Source organism: Protopterus annectens, chromosome 17.part0, assembly GCF_019279795.1.
Source record: "Protopterus annectens isolate FY-2018-M chromosome 17.part0, PAN1.0, whole genome shotgun sequence".
Lineage (NCBI taxonomy): Eukaryota > Metazoa > Chordata > Ceratodontiformes > Protopteridae > Protopterus > Protopterus annectens.
Window position 1 is genome coordinate 667,713,277 of NC_056751.1, and position 27,390 is coordinate 667,740,666.

Sequence of the window (27,390 nt, forward strand, 5' to 3'; positions counted from 1 at the left end):
ATGAAAAAGTATTAACTTAAATGCATACCTTCATTTGAGCAAGGCATGGAACTCAAGGAGTCCATACTTTTAGCTGGACGAAGATACAATTTGTCAGTCTTTTCATCTGCAAAAGAAGAATAAGATGAGAAACTCTTAATAAACACATTACAGGTATTGCATCTAGATTTTGCAGTAACACACACACACGCGCACACGCGCACACACACACACACACACACACACACACACACACACACACACACACACACACTCACACACACACACACACACACACAATCTTTTTATAGTAAAAAGGAGTGACAGTATGGGTCATAAGCACCAGAAACTGAAGCACAATGTAGCCTGTGACTTTTACTACTACACACTTCCACTGGATTTAATGACCATAACAGACTCTTATTAAGCACACAATGGTTACTGGGTCTGGAACCTTAAAATAATCACTTTGTTCTGTAATTTACAATGAACTACCATTTTGGCAATCTGTACCTTCACAAGTTTTAAATTTACAGAGATCTTCATATCCACTTTAATACTTTAAAAAAGGCAAAACAACCAAAAATTATTTTTAATTATACTTTTCAATTAACCAATTAAATATCTCATCATTAGTTTATTATCAAGACCCTTAGGAAACAGGATCTCTTACGTAAAATATACCAAGCGTCTTTGCACAATAGTATATCGGACACATTATAATATAATCAAAATTTTCAACTACAAAAATTATAAAACACTTCAACAATTCCAGATATGAAGCATGCTTCTGTTTAAATGTATTGCTACTAGATTATTGTGAGAGTGGTTCCTAGTATCTCTAACCTATGGGCTCTTATTGGATTTTTGTTTGCTCTGTACAATGTAAGTCACAAGGTCATTTTAGACAGTAAACTACAGTCTTAAAATAGTGTACATTCAACAGGCATAAACATATGTATGTGCATTTATAATAAGGTAACCCACATATTTACAAATACTGCAGCCATTACAACACCCAAAACTCTCACAATAAACTTGTTTGTGTACTATTCCAGCCATAATATTAGAAGAATTTCCATATAGTAAATTTAACTTACAATTTCATTTCTCCCACAAAACATTGTCAGTTTGTATTATATACCAACATTTCTTTAAACTCCTACCTTCCCCTCCACAAAGGGCATATAATGCATAGCAAAATATATATTCTGAGGGTCCACAGAAACATTGCAACTACCTTTTCACCAATTTTTAAAATTCCTGTCCAAATTATTACTTTTTCTACCCTTTCAAATATGTTTAAATGTCTTCAGTATTCTAAGTATGCCAAACAATATCCAAAATGGGCAAGAGGTATATTAAAAGGCTTTATTACCACTTTACAAGCCCACACATGCCAGAATTAGACTGGTACTGCTGAAACAGTGTAATGTAAGATTAGTAAAAATATTTAGATGTGGGTATCAGTGCCTCTGAGAAGACAATAAGTCACCAAAAGAAGATGAATTAATCCCATATTTCCCACTACAGTGTCTCTTCTCTTCCTTCCTAATAAGTTGTTTCGGAGGAAAACATTTGTGAATGATGAAGTACATGTGCTTACTTTATTTAAAAAAAATAGTATCATTTAAATGGCAGCACAACTGATGTTGCAGTGCTAAAATGCTTCTGCAGCACCCCTCTTTGTCACTATAAGGTAGTGTGCTGTATGGACACCACCTAGTCCTCTCACCCTTCTTTTGGTAAATTTGGAACCCAAGTGGCCACAGTGCAAAATCTGAATATAGTCATGTTGTAAGGAAGAAGGAACAACTTTAGAACCTCTGAAAATAATGTCATCTTCCATGTTGCCTTGTTACACTTTTTAGAATAAAAGTAAACCTACTTCATTTAGGAGTTTTCAGCCCAGAAATTTTAATGGAGTATAGACTGCATTTACTGAAAAAATGTGTTTTTCTCAGTTTTATTTTAATACTGCTGGGTTATAAACAGTGAATAAGCTTGGTCTCAGAGAGTAATATAATTGAAAGTATAGCGACAGAGCAAAAATTACAAAATTCCTTTGGTCAACAAAAATAAAAATGGAAACTAGAATCTAGCTTAAGTTATATGGAATTAATGCTAGGCTGTAATTGTCAGTTTGTATATCTATTCTTTAACATCATGTTTTCAAAAATGATTTAGGATTGTAAAATAATCAGCGATTTTCTAGTTAAGATAAATTAATTATGCTATCATTATTTGACACTGAGAGATACCTGACTTCCCTCATTTCCTTTTATTCACCAATATAGTGATTAAAACTAAACAACTACCTCCAGTGATTAAAACTCTTATTATAGGATTTCAAATTTGTACTGATTATAAGGACAAATTACTTTTATGCAACATTTTATTTGTAACCTATCTTATTTATGTATTTATTTATTTCCAGTTTGACGACCGGGGAAGTCTACTGGGCTCAAGGAGCCCGTTTTCAGTGGTGGCCTGGGGAGAAAAGTTCCAACAATACAAAATACAGTGAGATGCAGACTACAATACAAAATACAGTAGGATACATATTCAGGTAAATACACAGAATATAAGTACACAGCAAATGCAAAGTAGAAATACAAAAATATATGCGGTTTAAAGAAAACCATTTACAATATTGGTCTAAAAACTGTTGTAGTTATCAAGTTGAGGACATTAGTAAGTTTGGAGTTACATTTATTAATAGCATATTGGAACAAGCAAGATTTTCTAGATATGGGAGGTTGCAATGTAGAAAAAGATAAGAGTATTGATGAGAGTTATTATTCCTTTTGTAGAGAAGGTTAGTATAGAGCTTAGGTGTTGAAGGGATAGAAGGGGGGTGAGCTAGGTTGGGAGAATGCAGGCACATTTCCAGATAGAGGAGAGGTAGGAATGAAGCTGAGTTTTAAAGTTTTCCACATTCTCCATTGTCCGTAGGGTAGGAGGAAGAAAATTCCATTTTTTGGCTACAGAAAAAGGGAGGAGAAGTTGTCCAGGTGGACAGTTAGGTTTATGGACAGTAATTAAATTTTGATGAGCTGACCTAAAAGCTCTATTAGGGATGTAAGGGAGTAGGATGTTTGTAAGGGCAGGGCATTTGGTAGGGTTGAAGAGTAGTTTATGAGCTGTGATGAGTTGGAGGTAGTCCAGATAGTTTGGGAGTTCTAGCCAATTTAGAGATCAAAGGGCAACATCATGATGGGAGGAGTTTTTGGAGTTAGTGGCAAATTTGGAAATTTATTTATTTTATTTTATTATTTGAAGTTTGTTTGCCAGGATGGTCCATTGGGCCAAGTGAACCCATTTTCAATGGAGTCCTGGGGAGAAAAGCTCCATATGTACAATATCAAGTAACAATATATAAGAGTAATACAATAGCATAATGTCAGGAAAAGAATAAAAATAAAATAAAATAAAGTAAAAAGAAAATACAATACAATACAATACAATAATGCAATAAAATAAAGTAAATACAAAACAATATTGTAATAGTATGCAAGATTGAACAGAAGAGTAAATATAAGCATGTGAGAATGTTAATACAGCAGGAATGTGAAGCTTAGTGACAATTCATGTCAATTTAAACATTTTTTTTTTTTTTTTTTTTTTAGGAATGTTAAAGGAAGGAAATAGTTAGAAGTAAATGCAGAAGAATATAGACTTAAGAGATTATTTACGATGTGTGTATTCCCACAGGGATGTGATTATAGACTGGGGAGGTAAGGTAGTAGCTGGGGATGTTATGTAGGATGGTACATGAGCATTCCCAGTGAGAAGATAAGTATGGGTGATAAGGAAGTAGCTGGGATGTGATGTAGGATGGGAACATGAGCATTCCCAGAGAGATGATAAATGTGTGTGTAGGAGAGTTTTGAAGATGGGAAGGTTGCTGGTGCTGCAGATATGAGGTGGGAGTGAGTTCCAGAGACGGGCAAGGGAAAATGAGAGTAAGAGTTTGCCTGCTGGATGGGCAGGTTTGTGGAGTTCAATTAGGTTCTGAGTGTTGGTTCTAAGGGGTCTGTTAGGTTGGTGTATGGTGAAGGTTGAGGTGAGTGAGGGACAGAGTGAGGGCTTGAAAATGAGCTTATGAGCATGAGTTAGTTGAGTGTAGGTAAGGTAGTTAGGGAGCTCTAGCCAGTTTAGTTTATGTAGGGCAGTACAGTGATGGGGGGAGGATCTGTGGCCAGTGGTGAATTTAGCGATTTTGTTGTAACAGGAGGAGAGTTTAGCTTTGGTAGAGGATTTTAGGTTGGTTAGAAGTGGGGCCCCATATAGGAGGGAAGGGATTAGATATGTGGTAGAGAGAAGGAGTCTAGTGGATGGAGAGAGGAAGCGAATATGGCGATAGAACATACCAAGTTTTTGGTGTGTTTTTTTAATGTTTGTATGTGGGAATCAAAACTAAACTGATTGTCAATAAGAGCTCCTAACAGTTTAGCAGAGGAAACGACTTATATGGATGTGTTGTTGTGACTGGTTATAAGGAAAGAGTTTATGTCGATAGTTATGTTTTTGGATGGGGTGAATATCATGAGTTTGGTTTTTGATGGATTTAGAGCTAGATGGTTTTCATGCATCCATTTTTCAGTTATTGAGAAGGCATCCTGAGTTAGTTTTAAAAGGGAGGGAATGGAATTAGCAGTACAGATAATTGTAGAGTCATCTGCATATTGGACTATTTTAGCATTTGGGATATTGTGGTGGAAGTCGTTAATGAAGATGTTGAACAGTAGGGGCCCTAATATGGAACCTTGGGGTACTCCAGTGACTGTGTTGAGGAATGAGGAGGTAGTTTTCTTCCATTTAGCTGATTGTTGCCTATTGGCAAGGTAACTTGTAAACCAGTTGATACAGGAAAATGAAAGATGTAGGTTGGAGAGTTTGGTCAGGAGTAGGGAGTGGGAGATGGTATCAAATGCCTTAGATAGGTCTAGGAGGAGGGTGGAGACAATTTGGTTAGAATCTCTAGCTTTATTTACAGTTTCGAGGAAGGAGAGTAGTGCAGTAGTGGTGCTATGACCGGGTCTGAAACCATGTTGTGTTGGGGTTAGTAGGTGACTATTGATGAGGTATGGTAGTAGTTGTATGTGAATGCATTTTTCCAGGAGTTTGGAGATGGGAGATAAGATGGCTATGGGCCTAAAGTTAGAGATGTTATTATTGTTACCTCCTTTGTGGAGGGGAATAATGTAGGCTTTAATTTTGTTATAGCAGTTTTCTAATTTAGAAGTGATGAATGCAGATAGGTTAGTTAGTAGGGGTGCACCATACATTAGGGAGGGAAGGAGGTAAGTAGAGGCAAGAGTCACCTATCTGTGATAATCCTTGTATTCTACGCAGTGGTAAAATTAATGACTATATCTATATTCTCTCCTTTGTTGGTTAAAAATAATTGACTTTTCCATGGAGAGTGTTGACGGTTTTCCCTATAAATTATTGTCACTATCTGAGTATTATGATTTGCTTCCATAGAAATTGTTTTTACTATTTGAGTATTATGATTTACATACTTATTCAGTGATTTGTGATATACTCTAAGGTAATGTGTATAATCTAAACACTTTTATATTTTCATTTGTTAAATACTCAAATTGTTATCATCACTCTTCTTTTAGTAATGATTATTTAAATCATGACATCACTGAGACTAGCAAGAACATGCTTTGGATATGTTCATGTAGAAATATCCCTTTTTGTAAACTAGTCTTTACTTATTTCATAATTTCTCTTTTTTATATTGTAATTCTTCAGAGTTTTAAGATAGTGTGCATTTGCGTATGTGTCTTATGCATTGTTCACAGAGACGTACACATTTGTCAGCATATTTATTTTAATATATTCAGGTTGTTTTTCTTATGTTTATAAAGTAATTCAAATATTACTTCTAAAAATATATTGTCAGGACTGAGAATGTTATGACATGCCTTCCATAACAGCAAAAATATTATACTGAAAACAGATTTATTAAAGGTAACAGAAGCACTTAATACATTTGGTCATAGTTTAGTTAACTAGATGTTCCTTTGCTGAAAAATCAACTAAATGAATTCATACAGAGAGGGCTGTCATCTGAGGAGGGCATTTGGTACCAAAGCACTGAGTCTTTATCCCTTAATTTCAAAGACATATTTTCAGGATTTGTATGTCTGACTCTTAGACCATTTTCATTTTTTAACAGTTTTTTTTTCTTCTTACTTTAGAAAATATGTGTGCAGACTATATGAATAGCTTAACGGTATTAAGCACGAAGTTAGAGATTGCATAGAAATATAATTATTCTAATGATATACCTAGATATCAGAATGAAATACATTTTATTCTATCTAAGGATGTACATCGAAACACATACACACACACACACACACACACACACACACACACACACACACACACACACACACATATCGATCTATATATAGATATATATATATATATATATATATATATATATATATATATATATATATATATATATATATATACACATATACACAAAGCAGCCACTACAAGGCACAGTTAAAACAGATTGTGTGCTTTCATCCACAAGGGGCTTCATCAGAATAAAAAAAATACAAACTGGCTGGTCTTTAAATACATATCATCCAATGAACAACACCAAGCAATTAAACAATACAAAAATTAGTAAACTATCTAATAATGTTGACAATTCATTATATCAACAACACAAATTACTGACACCAGCACACTGGAAAAGAAAACAAATTTATTTTTTTTCTTTTTCTGCTTTACTACCCATAACTCTACCAATTATTCACCTCAAATATGTCTAAATAGTGTTAGTGTTATGAAAAGGATATTTTAAGGTAAAATGCACAATCGTGGTTAGGAGGAGGGTTATGGTTAGTTCCTCTACTCCACCTTAGTAATGGGTATTAACCCTAACCCTGCCCCTTCCCTTAACTCTGAGTACCTTACAATAAAAAACCCTTTCTATAACACAATCACTATACCAGACAACTAGGGCACACACCTCACACATGCTGACACTAGTTGTCCGTGTAACCACAAAGCCACTTACCTTATACCTCTCAACTGTACAGATTTTCACAGAATGTCCAGATTCTTGCCTCCTATTTTTGGGCCTTTTTTCATAAGATTGTGTTTTTTTGAACAAATGAGTGGCAAATCATTAAAGACTGAAGTTAGCAAATAATGACAGACATTTGAGTTTCAGATTTCATATCCTTCAGAAAATTCACGCTAATGCAAAACCTGTTATTCTATCAACTTTCTAAGTTTGTAAGAGCAATATTTAAAAATTGTCCCTATTTTTTGGGCCTTTGTCTCACATTTATTTATGGCTTTGTCCAGATTTCTTGCTCAAAGAGGTTGAGAGGTATGACTCACCTTAATCAACCAACAAGAAGTCACTCAATCCATACTTCACACAAACTGCCTTTAACACAAAACACACTACACTTCACTTAGTCACATACAGATCTATATATCTATATATCTATGTGTGTGTGTATATATATATATATATATATATATATATATATATATATATATGGGTCCTAGTTGGTTTACCAAAATTACATTTAATCGAACTCCAAATAACCAAGACCAGTTTGCTGAAACAACAATATTCCAAACACTGACTTTGCTGAAGTTCATTTCAGTGAAATTATAAATGAGAAGCTGGTAGTGTGAGAAGTACATGTGTGCAGTGTTTATGTACCTTCCCATACACCATACTGGTTCTGTGGCATGGTGGATATAACTGTAATGTTAGCAATGCTTCGTATACAGCAAATTAGTTTCACAACATCTTAGCATTTAAATTGAGATTGCACTACAGTTAAGAGTGGGAAATCCATCCTTGTTGTCACTGTAGTGTGATCTCAGAATTGGTATATATAATTTGCAGGAGGTGTGGGAGGTGCAGTGACTTTCCCCCTGCAAAAATGTTAGGAGACATGTTTTTTGCATTTATTTTTTTTAACTGGATGTGTTTGCGGTGTTTTGTGGTTCAGCAAAGACACTGATCGGAATATTGTTTTGACAAACTGATCTTGTTTATTTGGAGTTCAATTAAACGTAATTTCGGTAAACCAAATAGGACTCAAATAAATATATAGCCCAGCAGACAAATGGTTCACTTAATATCCAAATAATGATGACCAAAAAAACACATAAAGTAAACCAACACAATGAAAATTTCAGTTGTAAAACAAATTAAAAGCTTTTTAATGGAACATTAGCGCTTTCTCAGTATATTACCTCCACTGCTTCATCAGATGTAAAAACACAACAGATAATCTCAATATATAATCAAGAAATCACATGATCAACAGTACTTAGTTGCCATAACAGCCATAGCCTTTCCTTAAAGTTATACACCAATGTAAATCCATATAAACTATCCACATAAAATAATTTCAGCACAAACATAAGTTATACAAATATAGAATATATACGCATAATCTATTTATGTAATGCTCTACCCTTTAAGACAGGTTTCAATGGAAGTTTTTCATTTAATCCTTTGCCAATATCAGCTCTTAATCTAATGCTTCATCTGGTTTCTGCTACCTCTGTTCTATTTTGTATATCATCCCCTCGTTCATTTAAACCAATCTGTTCCATCACCATAAATCTAAAAGTGTGTGTAACACCATAATTTAATACGTTTCGCTAGTGTTGTGTTTGTTCACTTTATGTGTTTTTTGGTTGTTATATATAAACTTTGCTAACTGAAAACTACTCATATGAAATGCTCTCATGTATATACTCTGTATTGCTTGTATAATATCTTTGATTTGAGAATGATTACTTATGTACTGTTTTTTTTTCACCAATTGTATAAGCTGCCAATAATATGTACCAAATGTCTTTATTAATGTAAATTCTGTATTGTATGTGAAGTGTCTTATATATGGAACTTTTCTCCGCAGAACTCCACTGAAAATGGGCACTTCTGGCCCAGCTGGACCATCCCAATGAACAAATGCAAATAAATTAATTAAATAAATAAATATATAAATATATAGATAGATAGATAGATAGATAGATAGATAGATAGATAGATGATAGATAGAAGATAGATAGATAGATAGATGATAGATAGATAGAAGATAGATAGCTAGATAGATAGATAGATAGAAGATAGATAGATAGATAGATAGATAGATAGATAGATAGATAGAAGATAGATAGATAGATAAACAGATAGCTAGATAGATATATAGATAGATAAACAGATAGGTAGATAGATAGGTAGATAGATAGATAGATAGATAGATAGATAGATAGATAGATAGATAGATAGATAGATAGATAGATAGATAGATAGATAGATAGATAGATAGATAGATAGATAGATAAACAGATAGCTAGATAGATAGATAGATAGATAAACAGATAGGTAGATAGATAGATAGATAGATAGATAGAAGATAGATAGATAGATAGATAGATAGATAGATAGATAGATAGATAGATAGAAGATAGATAGATAGATAGATAGATAGATAGATGGATAGATATTGATAATACTGATCAAAAAAATCTTATAAGTGGTCTACTCTAAAACCCATTCTCATTGCAATTACAATTACCCACAATGAATGTATTAAAAATACACAACCCAAGAAGAAACTTTGCAGTGTGGACGGTGTGAAATTCACTCCTTGAGTTATGTTATGCACCTAGTTTACTAATAAAAATCGAACTGTAAAATACGTACTACAAAATAATAAAATAGAAAATAGCAAGCAGTCTATTGTTGAGTTAAAAATGGAGTATCCTTTATTGAAACACACAAACAAGCATTATAGTCAACTAGGATCGCTTGTTTGTGTGTTTCATTCTAGGTTGCATACTGAGTTTTCTCAGACTTCAAGGGATACCACAGATTTTTCTTTTTTATTAGAAATACACAGTAACTCCACAAACAAAATCTTATGCGTAAACTGAATACCTGGGACATTAACTTGACCTTACTATTAACAAACTGACAAGAATGAATAACAAAATTAAATAAATAAACACTAGACCAAGTCCATAGTAAAAATGTATTACTGGTAAAATGGGCAAACTCTTAAATAACTAAACTAAATGAGATTAAATTACTTAAAATAATAAAAGTATAAAACTAACATATCCTACTATAACATTCAATACACTACTAAAATAATAACAAATCTCATCTGACACCTTAAGACATATTGTAAAAAAGTCATATCAGAATTACAGTAGAAATCTAGTATGAGACATAAAAGTTGTAGAAGCAATACAAAGGAATCGGTGCTACCAAGTGAGATGATTGAAAAGCAGTAATTCAAACAAAAAAAATGGATTAATTGAATATGCTGGGGTCTGAGCTATATGATATGAGAAACATCTTGTACTGAAAGATTAACAGACTTGATTATATGACTTGTGCACAGGGACGGGTCATCAGAAACTTGTTCCAAAATGTATTACACTCCAGCACCCCACAGACTTCCTTTGTGCTTGTGTGTTTGTGTGTGTGTGTGTGTGTGTGTGTGTGTGTGTGTGTGTGTGTGTGTGTGTGTGTGTGTGTGTGTGTGCGTGCGTGCGTGTGTGTGTGTGTGTGTGTGTGTGTGTGTGTGTGTGTGTGTGTGTGCTTGCGTGTGCGTGCGTGTGCGTGCGTGTGTGTGTGTGTGTGTGTGTGTGTGTGTGTGTGTGTGTGTGTGTGTGTAGACTAACATTTGTGGGTTCTGCTCAAGCAACTTTATGATGTACAAACACATCAGCAATGAGGCAATAACTTTAACTTAGATAAACTTATAAACAAACTCACTCTCTCTCTCTCATACATGCTCACTCTGTCTGCACTCTCGAAATGACACTGAAGCTAGCACGTGCTTGCTATTTATATGCACGTGCTGTCCTTGGAAATGCTTCTTAAAGGTACAACACACATACATATTCTACATCCTCCGTGTTTGAGAAATGAATCGCACTTCATTGATGACATTGACTGACATGCAATAAATACAAGATAGTTCTTAGACATGCAATTATACAGAACTAGATACATATAGACAATTATGTCCAGGTTGCTGTGGATTTCACACTAGGTCTGGAGATTCGACCAAATCCTGTGACATAGAACTTGGAGTTAGAGCTGGCAACTGGGACTGTCTCTTATCAATGTTCAACCTTGGGGACATCAGGAACATCATCAGAAGTAGTAATGGAAGTTGAGACGTTCTGGAACAGGAACATTGTCTGGACTGCTCTGCGATCTAGAGTCTGTATCACAGGAACAATGCTGTGATATCAGTTCTGATACAGGAAGAAGATGTCTGTGATTTCTCCTGTAAGCCACACCCTCAGATTCCACAAAATAGGATCTCAGCTCAGTATATAAACCTGTTACTTTACCAATCCGGTCGAAACCTTATTCCGTTTATATCCTCACTGTCTCTCTTTTTTTTCAATGGACAAAGAAATCTGCTCATTTTATCATAACTGGACATTTGAAAAGAACATCTTCTGAGTAGTTGGGATTTGATTGCTTTGCTGTTTTTTAGCTTTAGGCCTCAACAGACTGGAACTGATAGGCAAGGTTGTTCTGGTTTGCCTAGATAAAAGTCTTTGAGCAGGTGAGACAAGTATATCATGACGGGGTATGTTTCTGATACTGAGTAAATTCAAAAAGATGTCAGAATTTTCACGCATTGACTTCTCTAGTAATTGCTTTGTTTGTGCTCTGTACTGCACGTTCATCTAGACCATTTGACTGGGGGTATTCAGGAACTTGACTTGGATGAAGCGGCTCTTTCTGCAGATGCGTTTTAGTAATATAACTTACTGAACAAGATGAAAGTACTTTGTGATTGTCTTTCACTAGTAAAAACCAAAGTACTAGCCCTCTCGCCCTTCTTTTGGTAGATTTGAAACCCAGTTGGCCACAATGCAAAATCTGAATATATTCATATTGTAAGGAAGAAGGAACAACTTTAGAACCTTTAAAATAATGTCATCTTCCATCAACATCTCATCTCTGTAAGGAAAATAAGGTTGTACTTCAGGTGATACACTAGACTGCTTTGACGGCCATCCTACCTGGATGTAGTGGTTGAGCTTTTGCAAAACAAGATCAGTCTTTGCATGATCTCTCAGCTCATCAAGTCTCATGGAAGAAAAATTATGCACTTCCATGATATCAAAGTCAAACTTCTCTGCTTCAAACTGTTCCGTTGTATTTCTGGGTGATCTGGATAAGGTATCAGCCAGATAAAGAAGTTTGCCTTTCATATAGACCATTTTCTATTAACCTGGTAAACCTGGGCATCCTGAGGCAATGTAGCAATTGCCTCATGTACACAGACAACCCTCTCCTCCTACCTCCAAACACATCCACTTGTGAGAGATGCTCTTACATAGCCAACTAGAGGCCACGGTTTCTCCAACCAAGACTGGGATAGCCAGTCAAGAGGATAAGGTTAACACATACATCACACCACATAGAACACATAGCTCCCCGGATCACACACCACCACACCTCTCACATATTAACACAAAGCACACACACCCAATTTTGTGGAAAAATCTGCCCAAACAACAAAGACCTCCAAGGCAGAAATGCAAGCAGCCATCTCATCCAAACACAGCCCCCGAGACACATAGCCCACGTGAACAATGTACCACTCAGCCTCAGCCCCTATGGCAAAACATTTTACCCAATATTCTAGTCATAGGTGACTGAATAGTAAGGCACACTGACATCCCGCTCACTACATTGAATAAGGAGAAAGTTACGGTCAGTTGCCTGTCGGGTACCAGGATTCACCACATAACGCACGCACTTGGATCTCCACAACAAGTACAAATATGACTCTGTGATTGTCCATGTTGGTGTGAACGACCCAAGATGTACCTCCCTGGGCTACATGAAAAGAGACATGGAGGAGCTCTCAGATCTTGTAGCCGAGACAAGTATGACCCTACCCTTGAGTAGCATCCTACTGTTGCCCAGAATGATACCACAGTATAAGCAGAAAATGACTGACTTTAACAATTGGCTAAGTTTCTGGTGTCATTCAGAGGGGATCCAGTATCTGTCTGCCTGGGATGACATGATAGGCAGACCTCAATGCTTTGCCAGAGATGGCCTGCATCTGTCACCCCTGGGATTCTGGATACTGGCCAAGGCTCTTGCCACCCCTATAGTGCCTTTTTTAGGCAATGCCCCGAAGACAAATTTACCACCATAACAAATGCAAACAAACGCAACCTGAGGGTTATGCTACTCAATGCTAGAAGTCTAAATCTCAAAATGCATTCGCTCGAGTCACTCCTTAAACTGGAGAACATTGACCTCTGTGCAGTAACAGAGACCTGGTTCAAGGCTCCGGAGAGTACCCCAGCACTACTAGGCTACAATGCATATCACACCTTTCGGCCCCTAAATCTGGACCAAAGCCCTAAAGGAGGTGTGGACCGAGGCCCCAAAGGTGGTGGTGTATCCATCTTCATAAAGGATACGCACACCTCCAGACTAGTCGCCCAACATAATGCATCAGAGATACTTCAGGTACAACTAACACTGGATAAAACTGCAATCCAGGTTGTAGCCAGCTATAGATCCCCACAATGTCCCAAGACTCCCACTCCACATTCCTGAACACACTGGAAAGCATTAAGGTTCAACCTAATACCCTTATACTGGGAGACTTTAACTTCCCCTCAATTAGTTGGGAAAAATTACTCCTGTTCCAACTCATTTACCCAATGATTTCTGCAATTATTTTATTCAAACGCTCTGGACCAATTCATTATCAACCCCTACCAGAGGTAGAAACATACTTGACCTGGTCATTACAAACATGGGGGACCACTGCTCTACACCAGTAATCAACTCCTCCCTGGTAAGATCTGACCACAGGTTAATCACAGTCAATATCCAAATCCTACCTTCACCCCCCATGAAGGAAACCACAGTGAAGAATTTCCCCAAAGCGAATTTTGAGCTTCTAAAGACAGAAGTGTCAAACTTCATGTCATCCATGCAAATGGAAAATGGATGTATAACTGCTGAATCATACACCAAGGCACTGTATGAGCATTTACACAAGTGCATGGATCAGGCCATATCAAACAGAACCAGGATCCTGACCTCCCCAAAAAAGGAAGCCAATCTGGTGGTCCCCTGCCATTAACAAACTCTACAACTAAAGAAAAAACTGTTGCAGAAAAGGGTAAAGTCCCAAGTCTGGAAAAATTCCCTTATAAGTCTCAGCAAAAAACTGAGATCCCTCATCAAATCCTCCAGAGCTAGTTACGAAAACAAAATTGCTACAGATACTAAAGATAACCACAAGGCATTCTTTAGCTATGTCAAGAATCTACCCAACAATATGCAGATGTGCTCTGAGCTACTGCACAATGGCACCACTTATACTGAACTAACAGATGTTGCCAATATCTTGGCCGACAGGTTTAGTGCAAACTTTACTCCCTTTCAGCCCCTAAAGGGCCCATCCCAAAACCCGAGGAATGCCAAATCCCTAATATCACAGCTGCACAGGTAGAAGCCGCACTGTCCAAAGCCAAAAATACGACTTCCATGGTACCTGATAATATACCTGACTGTGTTCTACATGAATTACAAAGGGAACTGGCACCACACCTGAGTGCCATGTTCAACCACAGCCTCATTTCAGGCTTTGTTCCTACCGAATGGTCCACCACCACAGTCATCCCATTACACAAAGGGGGAGCAACTACTGACCCTTGGAGCTACTGCCCCATCAGCCTGACGAGCTTGATCTGTAAGGCCATGGAGTGCATCATTATGGACCTTATAAATAGGGATAAAAGGAACCTTCAAACTCTGGACCCCTCGCAGTTTGGGTTTGTGAAGGGCAGATCATGTCTGCTCAGCCTGATAGACATCTTCAAATCTGTCACCAGAGCGGTTAATGAAGGCAAGGTAGTCCATACAGCCTACCTCGATCTAGCCAAGGCCTTTTACACCATCCCCCATTCAGGGATCATTGACAGACTCACTAACCTAGGCATTAACCCCTACATCATAAGATGGGTTGCCAATTGTTTCACGGACAGAACCCACATGGTGAAAGTAGCAAACTCCAAATCCGACTACCAGGCAGTTACAAGTGGAGTCCCACAGGGATCTGTTCTGGGTTTTCTCCTGTTTGTGATCTACTTCTCTGAAGTTCAGGCCAACACCAAGGGACTCTGGTTAACCAAATTCGTGGAGGACTGCAAATTGGGAGCTATTATTGATTCTCAAGCTGATGTAGACATCCTACAAAAAGGCCTCACAGAGACCAACGACTGGTGCCAGAACCATGGTCTCAAGTTCAATGCTAAAAAGTGCATCATCATCCCCTTCAGGAAAAACATGGTGCCCATGAAGTATCACATCGACGGTAGCCCACTCAACTCCCAAGGTGTGATAAGAGACCTAGGGACACAGGTAGATAGCAACCTTTCTGACAACCATGTTGCCACTGTCATTAGAAAGTCCTTCTATGTGGCACACCTCATTAGAAAAGGTTTGTCATCCAGGAAGAAATAAGTCATAATCCCTCTCTACTCATCCCGCATTAGACCCATTATAGAGTGCAATGCCCCATTTGGCATATACCTTACTAAACACCTACAGCAACTGGAGAGGCCAAAAAAAGTCCTCACAAAGAGGATCCTAGGACTCAAACACATGCCCTGTACAGACAGACTCAAAAAACTCCAGCTTTACTCCGTCTCATATTGCCTGCTTAGAGGTGATCTCTGCTTGGCATACAAAGACATGTCTGACCCAGTGTTACTAGACATGCTTCATCTGAAAAAGGCTCAATCCCTCCGCAGCACTCACTCCAAAGACCTCAACCTCATCACCACAATAAACAGAATCTACTGGAGGGACAGGTTCCTAACCCAGAGACTTCCCCTACTCTGGAATGGACTCCACATTCATGTCAAATATAGCACTTCACTAGGCCTCTTCAAGAAAAATCTTGATGAGTAGATGGGTAACAGGAAATTCACCCTGGGGATCACTTCAACAGCCTTGCTCAATAGGGGCACAAGGAACTAATGTCCAGCAACAGGATGACTGGGAATGTTCTTGGGCTAGGCTTGTATTGGCTCCAGAGCCATTAGTATAGTACTCACCTATGAACCTATGAACCTATGTAGTTTTGCAATTTGAGCATCATTCTTTGCAATTTAGCTGGAGCAGAATGCATAGACTTCCTTAAGACAGTAACTAAAGGGCTGATGATCAATTTCAATCTGGATATCTCGACCATAAATATAATCATGAAATTTTGAACATGAAAACACAATTGCCAAAAGTTCTTTCTCAGATTGAGCATATTGCATTTCTGTTTGGGTAGGAGTTCCCAATGCATAGGCTACTGGTCTGCCCTCTCAAAGAATAACTGCACCAAGAAAACCTCGGCTTTGGCCGGCTAAGATCTAGCTGTATTCAACTGGACATATAAGAGAATTTAAGTACCTTTTTATCTGCACTTTTTTCAAATAATACAGTATTTAAATTGATTTAATTATGTTGCATGAATATTAACTGAATTGGAAGTTTTGACTCTGTTCTTCAGTTAGTGCTTGCTTGAATTTTATTGTCTGTTAGTAATTGCAGGTGTAGGGGTAGCCACATTCTTTGATTTCCTGTCAATGCCTATTTAAGTGGTACAGTTTGAAATATTTTCTGCTTAAAAACCTCAGCTTTGGCCAGCTAAGATCTAGCTGTATTCAACTGGACGTATAAGAGAATTTAAGTACCATTTTATCTGCACTTTTTTTCAAATAATACAGTATTTAAATTGATTTAATTATGTTGCATGAATATTAACTGAATTGGAAGTTTTGACTCTGTTCTTCAGTTAGTGCTTGCTTGAATTTTATTGTCTGTTAGTAGTTGCAGGTGTGGGGGTTGCCACATTCTTTGATTTCCTGTCAATGCCTATTTAAGTGGTACAGTTTGAAATATTTTCTGCTTAAAAACCTCATGTTTGGCCGGCTAAGATCTAGCTGTATTCAACTGGACGTATAAGAGAATTTAAGTACCTTTTTATCTGCGCTTTAATCAAATAATACAGTATTTAAATTGATTTAATTGTGTTGCACGAATATTAACTGAATTGGAAGTTTTGACTCTGTTCTTCAGTTAGTGCTTGCTTGCATTTTATTGTCTGTTAGTAATTGCAGGTGTGCGGGTAGCCACATTCTTTGATTTCCTGTCAATGCTTATTTAAGTGGTACAGTTTGAAATATTTTCTGCTTAAAAACCTCAGCTTCGGCTAAGATCTAGCTGTATTCAGCTGGACGTATAAGAGAATTTAAGTACTTTTTATCTGCATTTTTTCAAATAATACAGTATTTAAATTGATTTAATTGTGTTGCATGAATATTAACTGAATTGGAAGTTTTGACTCTGTTCTTCAGTTAGTGCTTGCTTGAATTCTATTGTCTGTTAGTAATTGCAGGTGTGGGGGTAGCCACATTCTTTGATTTCCTGTCAATGCCTATTTAAGTGGTACAGTTTGAAATATTTTCTGCTTAAAAACCTCAGCTTTGGCCGGCTAAGATCTAGCTGTATTCAACTGGACGTAAAAGGGAATTTAAGTACCTTTTTATCTGCACTTTTTTCAAATAATCATCATCATCTTTTGGCTTTTCCCGTTAGGGGTCACCACAGCAGATCATCTCTTTCCATTTCTTCCTATCCTCTGCGTCTTACTCTGTCACACCAACCACCTGCATGTCCTCTCTCACAACGTCCATAAACCTTATCTTAGGCCTTCCTCTTTTCCTCTTACCTGGCAGCTACATCCTTAGCATCTTTTTCTCAATATACCCATCATCACTCCTCAGCACATGTCCAAACCAACGCAACCTCATCTCTCTTGCTTTGTCTCCAAACTGTCCAACATGAGCTGACCCTCTAATATACTGATTCCTAATCCTATCCATCCTAGTCACACTGAGTGCAAATCTTAACATCTTTAACTCTGCCACATCCAGCTCTGACTCCTGTCTTTTTGTCAATGCCACTGTCTCCAACCCATATAACATAGCTGGTCTCACTACCCTCTTGTAGACCTTCCCTTTCACTCTTACTGGTACCCGTCTGTCACAAATCACTCCTGACACTCTTCTCCACCCATTCCACCCTGCCTGTACTCTCTTCTTTACCTCTCTTCCACATTCACCATTACACTGAACTATTGATCCCAAGTACTTAAACTCGCCCACCTTTACCAACTCTACTCCCTGCATCCTTACTATTCCTCAACCCTCCCTCTCATTTACACACATATATTCTGTCTTAGTCCTGCTGACCTTCATTCCTCTGCTCTCTAGAGCATATCTCCACCTCTCCAGAGTCTCCTCAACCTGATTCCTACTCTCACTACAGATCACAATGTCATCTGCAAACATCATAGTCCATGTGGCCTCCTGTCTGATCTCATCTGTCAACCTGTCCATCACCACTGCAAATAAGAAAGGACTCAGAGCTGATCCTTGATGTAATCCCCCCTCCACCTTAAACGGATCTGTCACTCCCACTGCAGTCCTCACCACTGTCACACTAATATAGTATTTAAATAGATTTAATTGTGTTGCATGAATATTAACTGCATTGGAAGTTTTGACTCTGTTCTTCAGTTAGTTTTCCCACCCACCCTCCCTGTTTCTGTTTTGGTGTTAATCTTAGTGGCTTTGAAACTGCCCGCCCCTCTTGTAAATTTTTGTTTGGATACTCCTTCTGGGCCCATCTCATTTGCTCACTCAACTGAGTGCAGTGAGATCATATTCTGATTTCAGGCACTCCTACTGTGTACAAAGAGAGCATCTGGGAAAGAGAACAAAAAAAATTAAGGTTGTTTCCTGCCTTTCCTGTTAAGTGGTCTAGACTGTTTGTAGGCTTCTGAGCCCCCAAGCCCTTTTGTGTTGGAGGGAAGCCTTCTAGCTTAGTTTTGCTTCTTATAACTAGCCAGTTTTCTAGTTTCAGCACTCAAATCTGTTTCTTTGAACTCAGCACTTGTTCAGAACTCATTGTAAGCACTACATAAGCTGTAAATGACTACAGCACTCAACTTTCCTCACTTGTCTAGAGGAAAGCAGTTTTTAGTACTTAATAAATAAGCATCTATCCAGGCATGTCTAAGGGTCAGCTCCCAGTGAATTCTCCTGTCTACCTGATGAATCTGGGCATCTTGGGGCAATGCAGCAATTGCCTCATGTACACAGAAAACCCTCTCTTCCTACCACCCAATACTACAACCTGTGAGAGAAGCACTTATATAGCCAAACTGGAAGCAAAACTCTCTTCACCCAAGACTGGACTAGACAGTCAAGAGGAGAAGGTAAACACTTGCACCATACCACACTCATCACATAGTCCCTCAAAACCTACACCACCAAAACACAGACATAGAAACACAAAACACACACCTACATTCGCGGAGGCTCTCAATAAAAACCTGCCCAAGCATCAGGGATATCTAAAGCATAAAAGCAAGCGAACTCCACCCCCCAACACAACCCAAATGACACACAGCCGACAAACTCAGTGTGCCACTCAACCACAGCCCATAAGGCATAACAATGTACCCAACACTCTCGTCATAGGTGACTCTATAGTCAGGCACACTGATGGTCCACTTGCTAGACTAAACAAGGAGAAAGCTACTGTCAGCTGCCTGTCAGGTGCCAGGATCCGCCACATAACACATGCACTCAGGTCACTCCACAATAAGTACAAATATGACACTGTCATTGTCCATGTTGGTGTGAATGACCTGAGATGTACCTCCCTGGACTACATGAAAAGAGACATGGAGGAGCTCTCCGATCTTGTATCCCAGGCAGGTATGACCCTAACCCTGAGTAGCATCCTGCCATCACCCAGAATGATACCACAGTACAAGGACAAAATGATTGACTTCAACAATTGGCTAAGCTTCTGGTGTCATTCTAAGGGGATCCAGTATTTGTCTGCCTGGGACGACATGATCGACAGACCACGATGCTTTGCCAGAGATGGCCTGCACCTGTCGCCCTTAGGATTCTGGATACTGGCTAAGGCTCTTGTCACCCCTATAGTGCCTTTTTTAGGCAAAGTTCAAATGACAAAGTCACCACTGTAACAGGTACAAGCAAGCAAAATCTGAGGGTAATGGTACTCAATGCTAGAAGTCTAAACCTCAAAATGCACTCACTCGAGACACTCCTTAAAATGGAGAACATTGACATCTGTGCAGTGACAGAGATCTGGTTCAAAGCTCCAGAGAGCACCCCTGCATTACCAGGCTACAATTCATACCACACCTTTTGGCCACCTAACCCAGAACGAAGCACTAAAGGCGGAGGCGTGCCCATATTCATTTAGGATATCCACACCTCCAGGCTAGTTGCACAGCATAATACATCCGAGATTATCCAAGTGCAACTAACTCTGAGCAAGACCGCAATCCATATTGTAGCTTGCTACAGACCTCCCACCATGCCCCAGGATTCCCACTCCTCATTTCCTGATACACTGGAAAGTATTAGGGTACAACCCAACACCCTAATAATGGGTGATTTCAACCACCCCACCATTAACTGGGAAAACTACTCATGTACCAACTCTTTTGCTCAACGTTTTCTAGAATCCATAAATTCCAACACCTTGGATCAGCTTATTCACACCCCCACCAGGGGCAGCAATATCCTAGACCTGGTCATTACCAACATGGGAAACCGGTGTTCCACACCAGAGGTCAATTCCTCATTGGTCAGATCCGACCACAAGCTAATCAGCCTAGACATCCACATCCCACATGACTGCTGAATCCTACACAAATGCACTTTATAAGCACTTACAAGAGTGCATGGATCGTGCTATCCCTAATAGAACCAAGATGTTATCCTCCAAAAAAAGAAAGCCAATCTGGTGGTCCTCTGCCATAAACAAACTCTACAACAGAAGAAAGAAACTGTTGCAAAAAAGAGTAAAATCCCATGACTGGAGGAACTCCCTGGTCAACCTCAGTAAGAAGCTGAGATCCCTCATAAAATCCTCCAAAGCTAGTTACGAAAACAAAATTGCCACTGACTCTAAAGACAACCACAAAGCATTCTATAGCTATGTCAAGAATCTCAATGGGAACACTCAGATCTGCTCTGAGTTAAGCACTATGGTGCTAAATATACAGAACCAACTGATATTGCCAACATCCTAGCAGATAGGTTCAGTGCTAACTTTACCCCATCTCACCCCCTAGAGGGCCCATCTCTATACCGGAAGAATGCAAAGTTCCTATAATCACGGCTGCACAGGTAAAAAACACTCTCTCCAAAGCCAAGAACACAGCATCCATGGGACCTGACAATATCCCAGGCTGCATTTTACATGAACTACAGAATGAACTGGCACCCTACCTAAGTACCATGTTCAATCATAGCCTCACCTCAGACTTTGTACCCACTGAATGGTGCACTGTGACAGTTATCCCACTCCACAAAGGGGGAGCCACGATGGACCCCGGGAACTACCGCCCCATTAGCCTGACAAGCCTGGTCTGCAAGGCCATGGAACCTATAATCATGGAACTCATAAACAAAGACATTGGTAATCTCCAAACTCTGGACCCTACCCAGTTTGGATTTGTAAAAGGCAGATCATGTCTCCTAAACCTGATTGACTTCTTTGAAGCAGTCACCAAACCATAGATGAGGGTAAAATGGTTCACACAGCTTATCTAGATCTCGTCAAGGCTTTCAACACCATCCCCCACTCTGGAAGTATAGATAAGCTCACTAAACTAGGTATAAATCCCTATGTCACAAGATGGGTTGCCAACTGGCTCACGGACAGAACCCACACTGTGAAAGTAGCGGATTCCGAATCCGACTTCAGACCAGTGACAAGTGGAGTACCACAGGGTTCAGTCCTGGGTCCTCTCCTGTTTGGTATCTACTTCTCTGAAGTGCAGGCTAACACAGAGGGTCTTTGGCTATCAAAGTTTGCAGATGACTGCAAACTAGGAGCCATAATCGAAACTCCTAATGATGTGGACAAACTACAAAAGGGCCTCACTGAGACAAATACCTGGTGTCAAAGCCATGGCCTGAAGCTCAATGCCAAAAAGTGTATCCGCTACTTTCACAGTGTGGGTTCTGTCCATGAGCCAGTTGGCAACCCATCTTGTGACATAGGGATTTATACCTAGTTTAGTGAGCTTATCTATACTTCCAGAGTGGGGGATGGTGTCATCCCCTTTGGTAAAAACTCTGTACCCATGAACTACCACATAGCTGGTAGTCTACTTAATGCTGAAAATGTGATAAGAGACCTTGGGACACAGGTGGACAGTAGTCTCTCCTTTGATAATCACATCACCACAGTGGTCAGGAAATCCTTCTACGTGGCTCATCTGATCACAAAAGGATTCTCATCCAGAAAAAAAAGAGGTCATTGTTCCCCTCTACTCATCACTCATTAGACCCATTATAGAGTACAATACCCCTTTTGGTATGTACCTCACAAGACATCTACAACAACTGGAAAGACCACAGAAATACCTCACAAAGAGGATTACTGGCCTCAAACAGATGCCCTACGCAGACCGTCTCAAACTACAGCTTTACTCCATCGCATATCGCCTACTCAGGGGCGATCTCTGCCTAACATACAAAGCTATGTCAAACCCAGAGCTGTTGGACATGCTCCACTTAAAGAAATACCAATCCCTCCGAGCTACACACTCTAGGGACCTAAACCTTGTCACCACAATAAACAGAACATGCTGGAGGGATAGATTCCTGTCCCAGAGACTTCCCATACTCTGGAACAGATCACCTATCTATGTCAGACAGAGCTCCTCATTAGCACTCTTCAAGAAAAATCTTGATGATTGGATGGGAAATGGGAAATTCACCCCAGGGATCACTTCTGTGGCTCTGCTCGACAGGGGCACAAAAAAATAATTTTCTTGGGTGATGAAAGCCAGGGTACATTTTTTGGCTAGGCTTATATAGGCCCTAGGGCCAATAGCCTAGTACCTACCTATGAACCTATGAACCTATAAGACCAAACTATGAAGTATCATAGGAAAGAATAACTGGTCTATTGACATCATAGTATCTTAGTGTAGGTGGAGTGGCAATTTTCTGCTTAAGATCATCAAAGACTCTCTGGTGCTGTTCTAGCCAAGACCATACAACATTTTTTCTCATTAGCTCTCTTAAAGTCACTGTCAATTCACTGAAATCTGGTATGAACTTAACCAAATAGTTAACCATACCAAGAAAATGCTGTAGAGCTTGAACATTATCTGATGCTGGCATCTCAAGAATAGTTGTTTACTTAGATGGTTCTGGTCATAAGCCTGTACTGGTAAATAAATGACCTACATACGTGACTTCTGGTAATCTGAATTTGCACTTCAGGGGATTGAGCTTTAAATTCACTTCACGTGCCCTTTCTAAAACTTTCTTGAGATTTCTGTGATGCTGTACTTCACCATTGCCTCCAACCAACAGACCATCTACTATTATGACACAGGGATAACCTGAAAAGATCTGTTCCATTGCACACTGGAAGACTTCACATGCAGAATTTATTCCAAATGACAACCTGAGAAATCTATATCTTTCAAATGGGGTACTGAATGTAATCAGTAGTGAAGATTTGTGATCAAGCATTACTTGCCAAAATTAACTCTTTGCATCAAGACAGAAAATACAGTGGCATTCGATATCAGGGCTGTGACTTCCTTGACTGATCGCATAGGATGATGAGGTCTCTTTAATGCCTTATTCAAGTCTCTTGTGTCGATGCATATTCTGATTTCATCTGAGCCTTTTTTATGAGTTGCTACCATGGATGACACCCATTCATTTGGTTCTGTAACTGGGCAAATTACACCTTGTTGCACCATTTTATCCAACTGAGCTTTAACTCTGCTCTACATGGCTATTGGAATTTTTCTTATCAGCCTGACCACAGGACTGACCTCTGGGTCTAACTTCATGGAATACGCAACTGAAAGCTTGCCTAACTTGTCATAGAAAACATCAGCATATTCTGAGAAAATAGCATCAGTGAAACTGGAACTGGGACATCTGCTTATATGATGAACTTCTTTAGTAAAGGAAAGCAAGTCCATTCTCAAACTATCTCTCAGACCCAATAATGACTGCACAGGTCTTTGAACTATGTAAAATAACAACTTGTAACTCTTCCCAGCCAAATAACATGAAAGCACTACTGAGTCTTTGGTTTGAATTTCTTCACCACCATAGGCAATAAGTTTCACACAACTAGCCATATTAAGTTGTTCACTAGCCCTTATATTGGCAAATGCTTTTGCGGACATAGCATTACACTTTGAACCAGTGTCTACCTTGAGCTTGATGAGTTTACCATGGATAAGGACAGTAAAAAACACTTTGCCCTTTGCTAATAAATCTACTGTATGAACCTTTTCACCAATCACTGATACACTATCTACGTAGAAAGTAGAGTTGCAGCTTTCAATATGATCAATTTGCTTTTTTTAAGTGACCCTTCTTTGCAAATGAGTGAGATTTACGTGACTTGCAAAACTTTTGAAAATTATTCCATTTTTTTACACTTGTGACATTGCTGACCAAATGCTAAACACTTTTCTTTTTTATACTCATGGTTGGCGCCACAATTACGACAGTTAACAATGAAGCTTGACTTGGGTTTTGCTGATTCACCCTTGTGCTGTACTGATTCACCCTTGTGTTGCACTGAGCATGCTGCTTTAACTGAATTAGTCTTAGAACTTGCTAGAAAACTACAGGTCTTCCCCTGGAGTCCCGCAGGGGCTGCAGCCATGTGCTTAGTCCTTTTTCTGTTTGCCACATGCTGCATGTTGTCTGCATTTGCTTGGGAGCCTGCTGAAACTATGCTCTTCTCTCTAGCCAGCATACTTGTGTGTTTTTCTGTAACTTCTTGGATTTGACAAATCTCAATGACTTTGCTCAATGTTAAATCTCTGTCACGAAGCAAAATCTTTCTCACAGCAGCACTATTGATACCACACACAAGCCTGTCCTTTATCAACTCATCATTTAAATCACCAAACATGCACGTTTTAGCTTTGTTTCTAAAGTCAGTAATTTAAGCTGCAAATGTTTCACCTGGCCTTTGGTCTCTTGTGTAAAACAAATGCCTCTCTAATGTAACATTGGACTGGGGGTTGCACATTTCTCTGAATTTACTATTCAAACACTCAGGGTCTTCTCTTGATTCAGCCTGCACAACAATATGATGGTTCTCTCCTTCTCCTTCATACACTGCTGGTGCATACACAAATGAACGCTCTCTATCAATGGCCTCTGACCCAGCTAGGTTTAACAAAATAAATGCCCTAGTGTGTGCATCTTTATCTGAGTAAGCTGCTTGTATGAAAAAATCGTACTCTTGCCCAAATATTCTCCAATTCTCTGCAATATTCTGATCAAATACAAGTGGACCAGGTCTACAAAATGCCTCTGCCATATTAACACATCAGTGAAGGCTTTTGCAAGTATGCACCAACACACACACACACACACACACACACACACACACACACACATATATATATATATATACGTGCCAGAAATTTATGCCAGTACGTCTATGCCTAATAGCACAATAAGCCTCTGAGTAACTGAACTCTGTGAAATACTCTGTGAAATAAGTTTCTTGGGCACTGTAATACTCTTGAAATTGTTGTAGTTTGAGAAATCACCTCTTATCTGTGTAAGAAACATTTCAAATAACTGCACTGTGCGAATGAACTGGGCAGCCAAAGAAACTCAAGAGTAAGAAGCATTTCGAAGTAACTGCACATTGTGAATAAACAGTACACAGCACACTAAAACAGTTCCAGAATGGCTGTACTTTGCTAAATAAGTCTTTACAGTGCAAGAAACACTCGGTAATGGCGGCCCTTCACTAGTAGACACGTATAGCACAAGAACATTTTCGAAATGACTGTATTTTGACTGCACTTCACAAAATAGTAGTTGCATTTTGCACACAATAAACTCTTCGAAATAAATGCACAGTAATAAGCACAGACTGTAAGCACTTTTACACACTTTGCGATGCTTCAAATAAGTCTAGTTATGCTAAGCAGAGCTTTAGTCAATGCAAAATAGTAGCAGTAGTAATACTTACAACTTGCTGCCAAAGCTATAGCTTACTCTGTAGTGTAAGTATTCTTATTAATTGTTCAATCTTTGAATCATATGTCCCCCAACTGAGGACAAAGTCTACTATAAGTCTACTACACAAAGGTGGTAATGCACACGATCTCTCAGATTACCAGCCAATCTCCATTCTCTCCCCGCTATCAAAAATCCTAGAAAAATCATACAATCCCAACTACTAAATTGCCTCATTAACAACAACCTCCTAGCTCCCACTCAACATGGATTCTGCCCTGGGCATAGCACAACCACAGCTTTACTCTCCTTCACTGATACTGTGAATAAAGCTCTTGATGCTAGCCTATCAATTTCGGTTCTCCTGTTAGACTTATCAAAGGCTTTTGACACAGTATTACACCCTAAGTTATTACAATATTTAGAAAAACTTGGATGCTCTGTAAGTGTATTAACCTGGCTTTCCTCCTACCTAAATAACAGAAAACAATTGGTTAGATGGCAAAACCAACAATCACAGTATCTGGCAAATATCACAGGAGTCCGACAAAGGTCCATTTTAGGACCACTACTCTTTAATATATTCATTAATGATCTTAATAAAGCCTCCCAACAAAGCATATTAATTCATTATGCAGATGATTCAACTATCATCTCATCCTCCAACAATTTCGCAAACCACCAGTTTACCCAAAATCCATTCACATCCATAGAAACCTGGCTAAATGATGCTCAATTAATGCTGAACCCCAAAAAACTAAATTGTTACTATTTTCATCAAAACCTCCAGCTGCGGAATTCAAGATTTTTTCACATAACAATACAAAAATAGAACAGGTGCTATCTGCAAAACTTTTAGGAATCACTATTATAAAAAAACTCTCTTTTGAACAACACATTCCCAATACAGTAAAGAAAATGCATTTCAAACTTGGCAAACTATACCGACATAAACTCTACTTAGATAAACAAACTAAGATAAAAGTAGTAAACACTTTGCTTATCTCATCCCTCTTGTATGAAAGTCCCATTTTCACCAACCTCCATACATCCCTCAGTAATAAACTGCAATCTTGCTACTACAAGACAGCAAAATTCGCCTCTAACATGCCCAGCCGCTCACACCACTGCAAAGCTATCTCAAACATATCCTGGCTTGAATTTCACCACTATCTCTATTATATTCAATTAACACTTGCTCATAAGCTAATTTTAAAACCTGATAGCTCTCCT

The 27,390-nt window shown here is 38.8% G+C and overlaps 1 protein-coding gene across 2 annotated transcripts in view; it reads right to left on the bottom strand.

Annotated features, from left to right (window-relative positions):
• ARHGAP30 (Rho GTPase activating protein 30) overlaps nucleotides 1-27,390 on the bottom strand; it is a 629,388-nt gene that overhangs the window by 84,308 nt on the left and 517,690 nt on the right. For both annotated transcript variants that reach the window (XM_044059639.1, XM_044059640.1), the window contains exon 9: nucleotides 29-106. In XM_044059639.1, coding sequence (XP_043915574.1) covers nucleotides 29-106 — 78 coding nt within the window. The remainder of the gene's footprint in view (nucleotides 1-28; nucleotides 107-27,390) is intronic.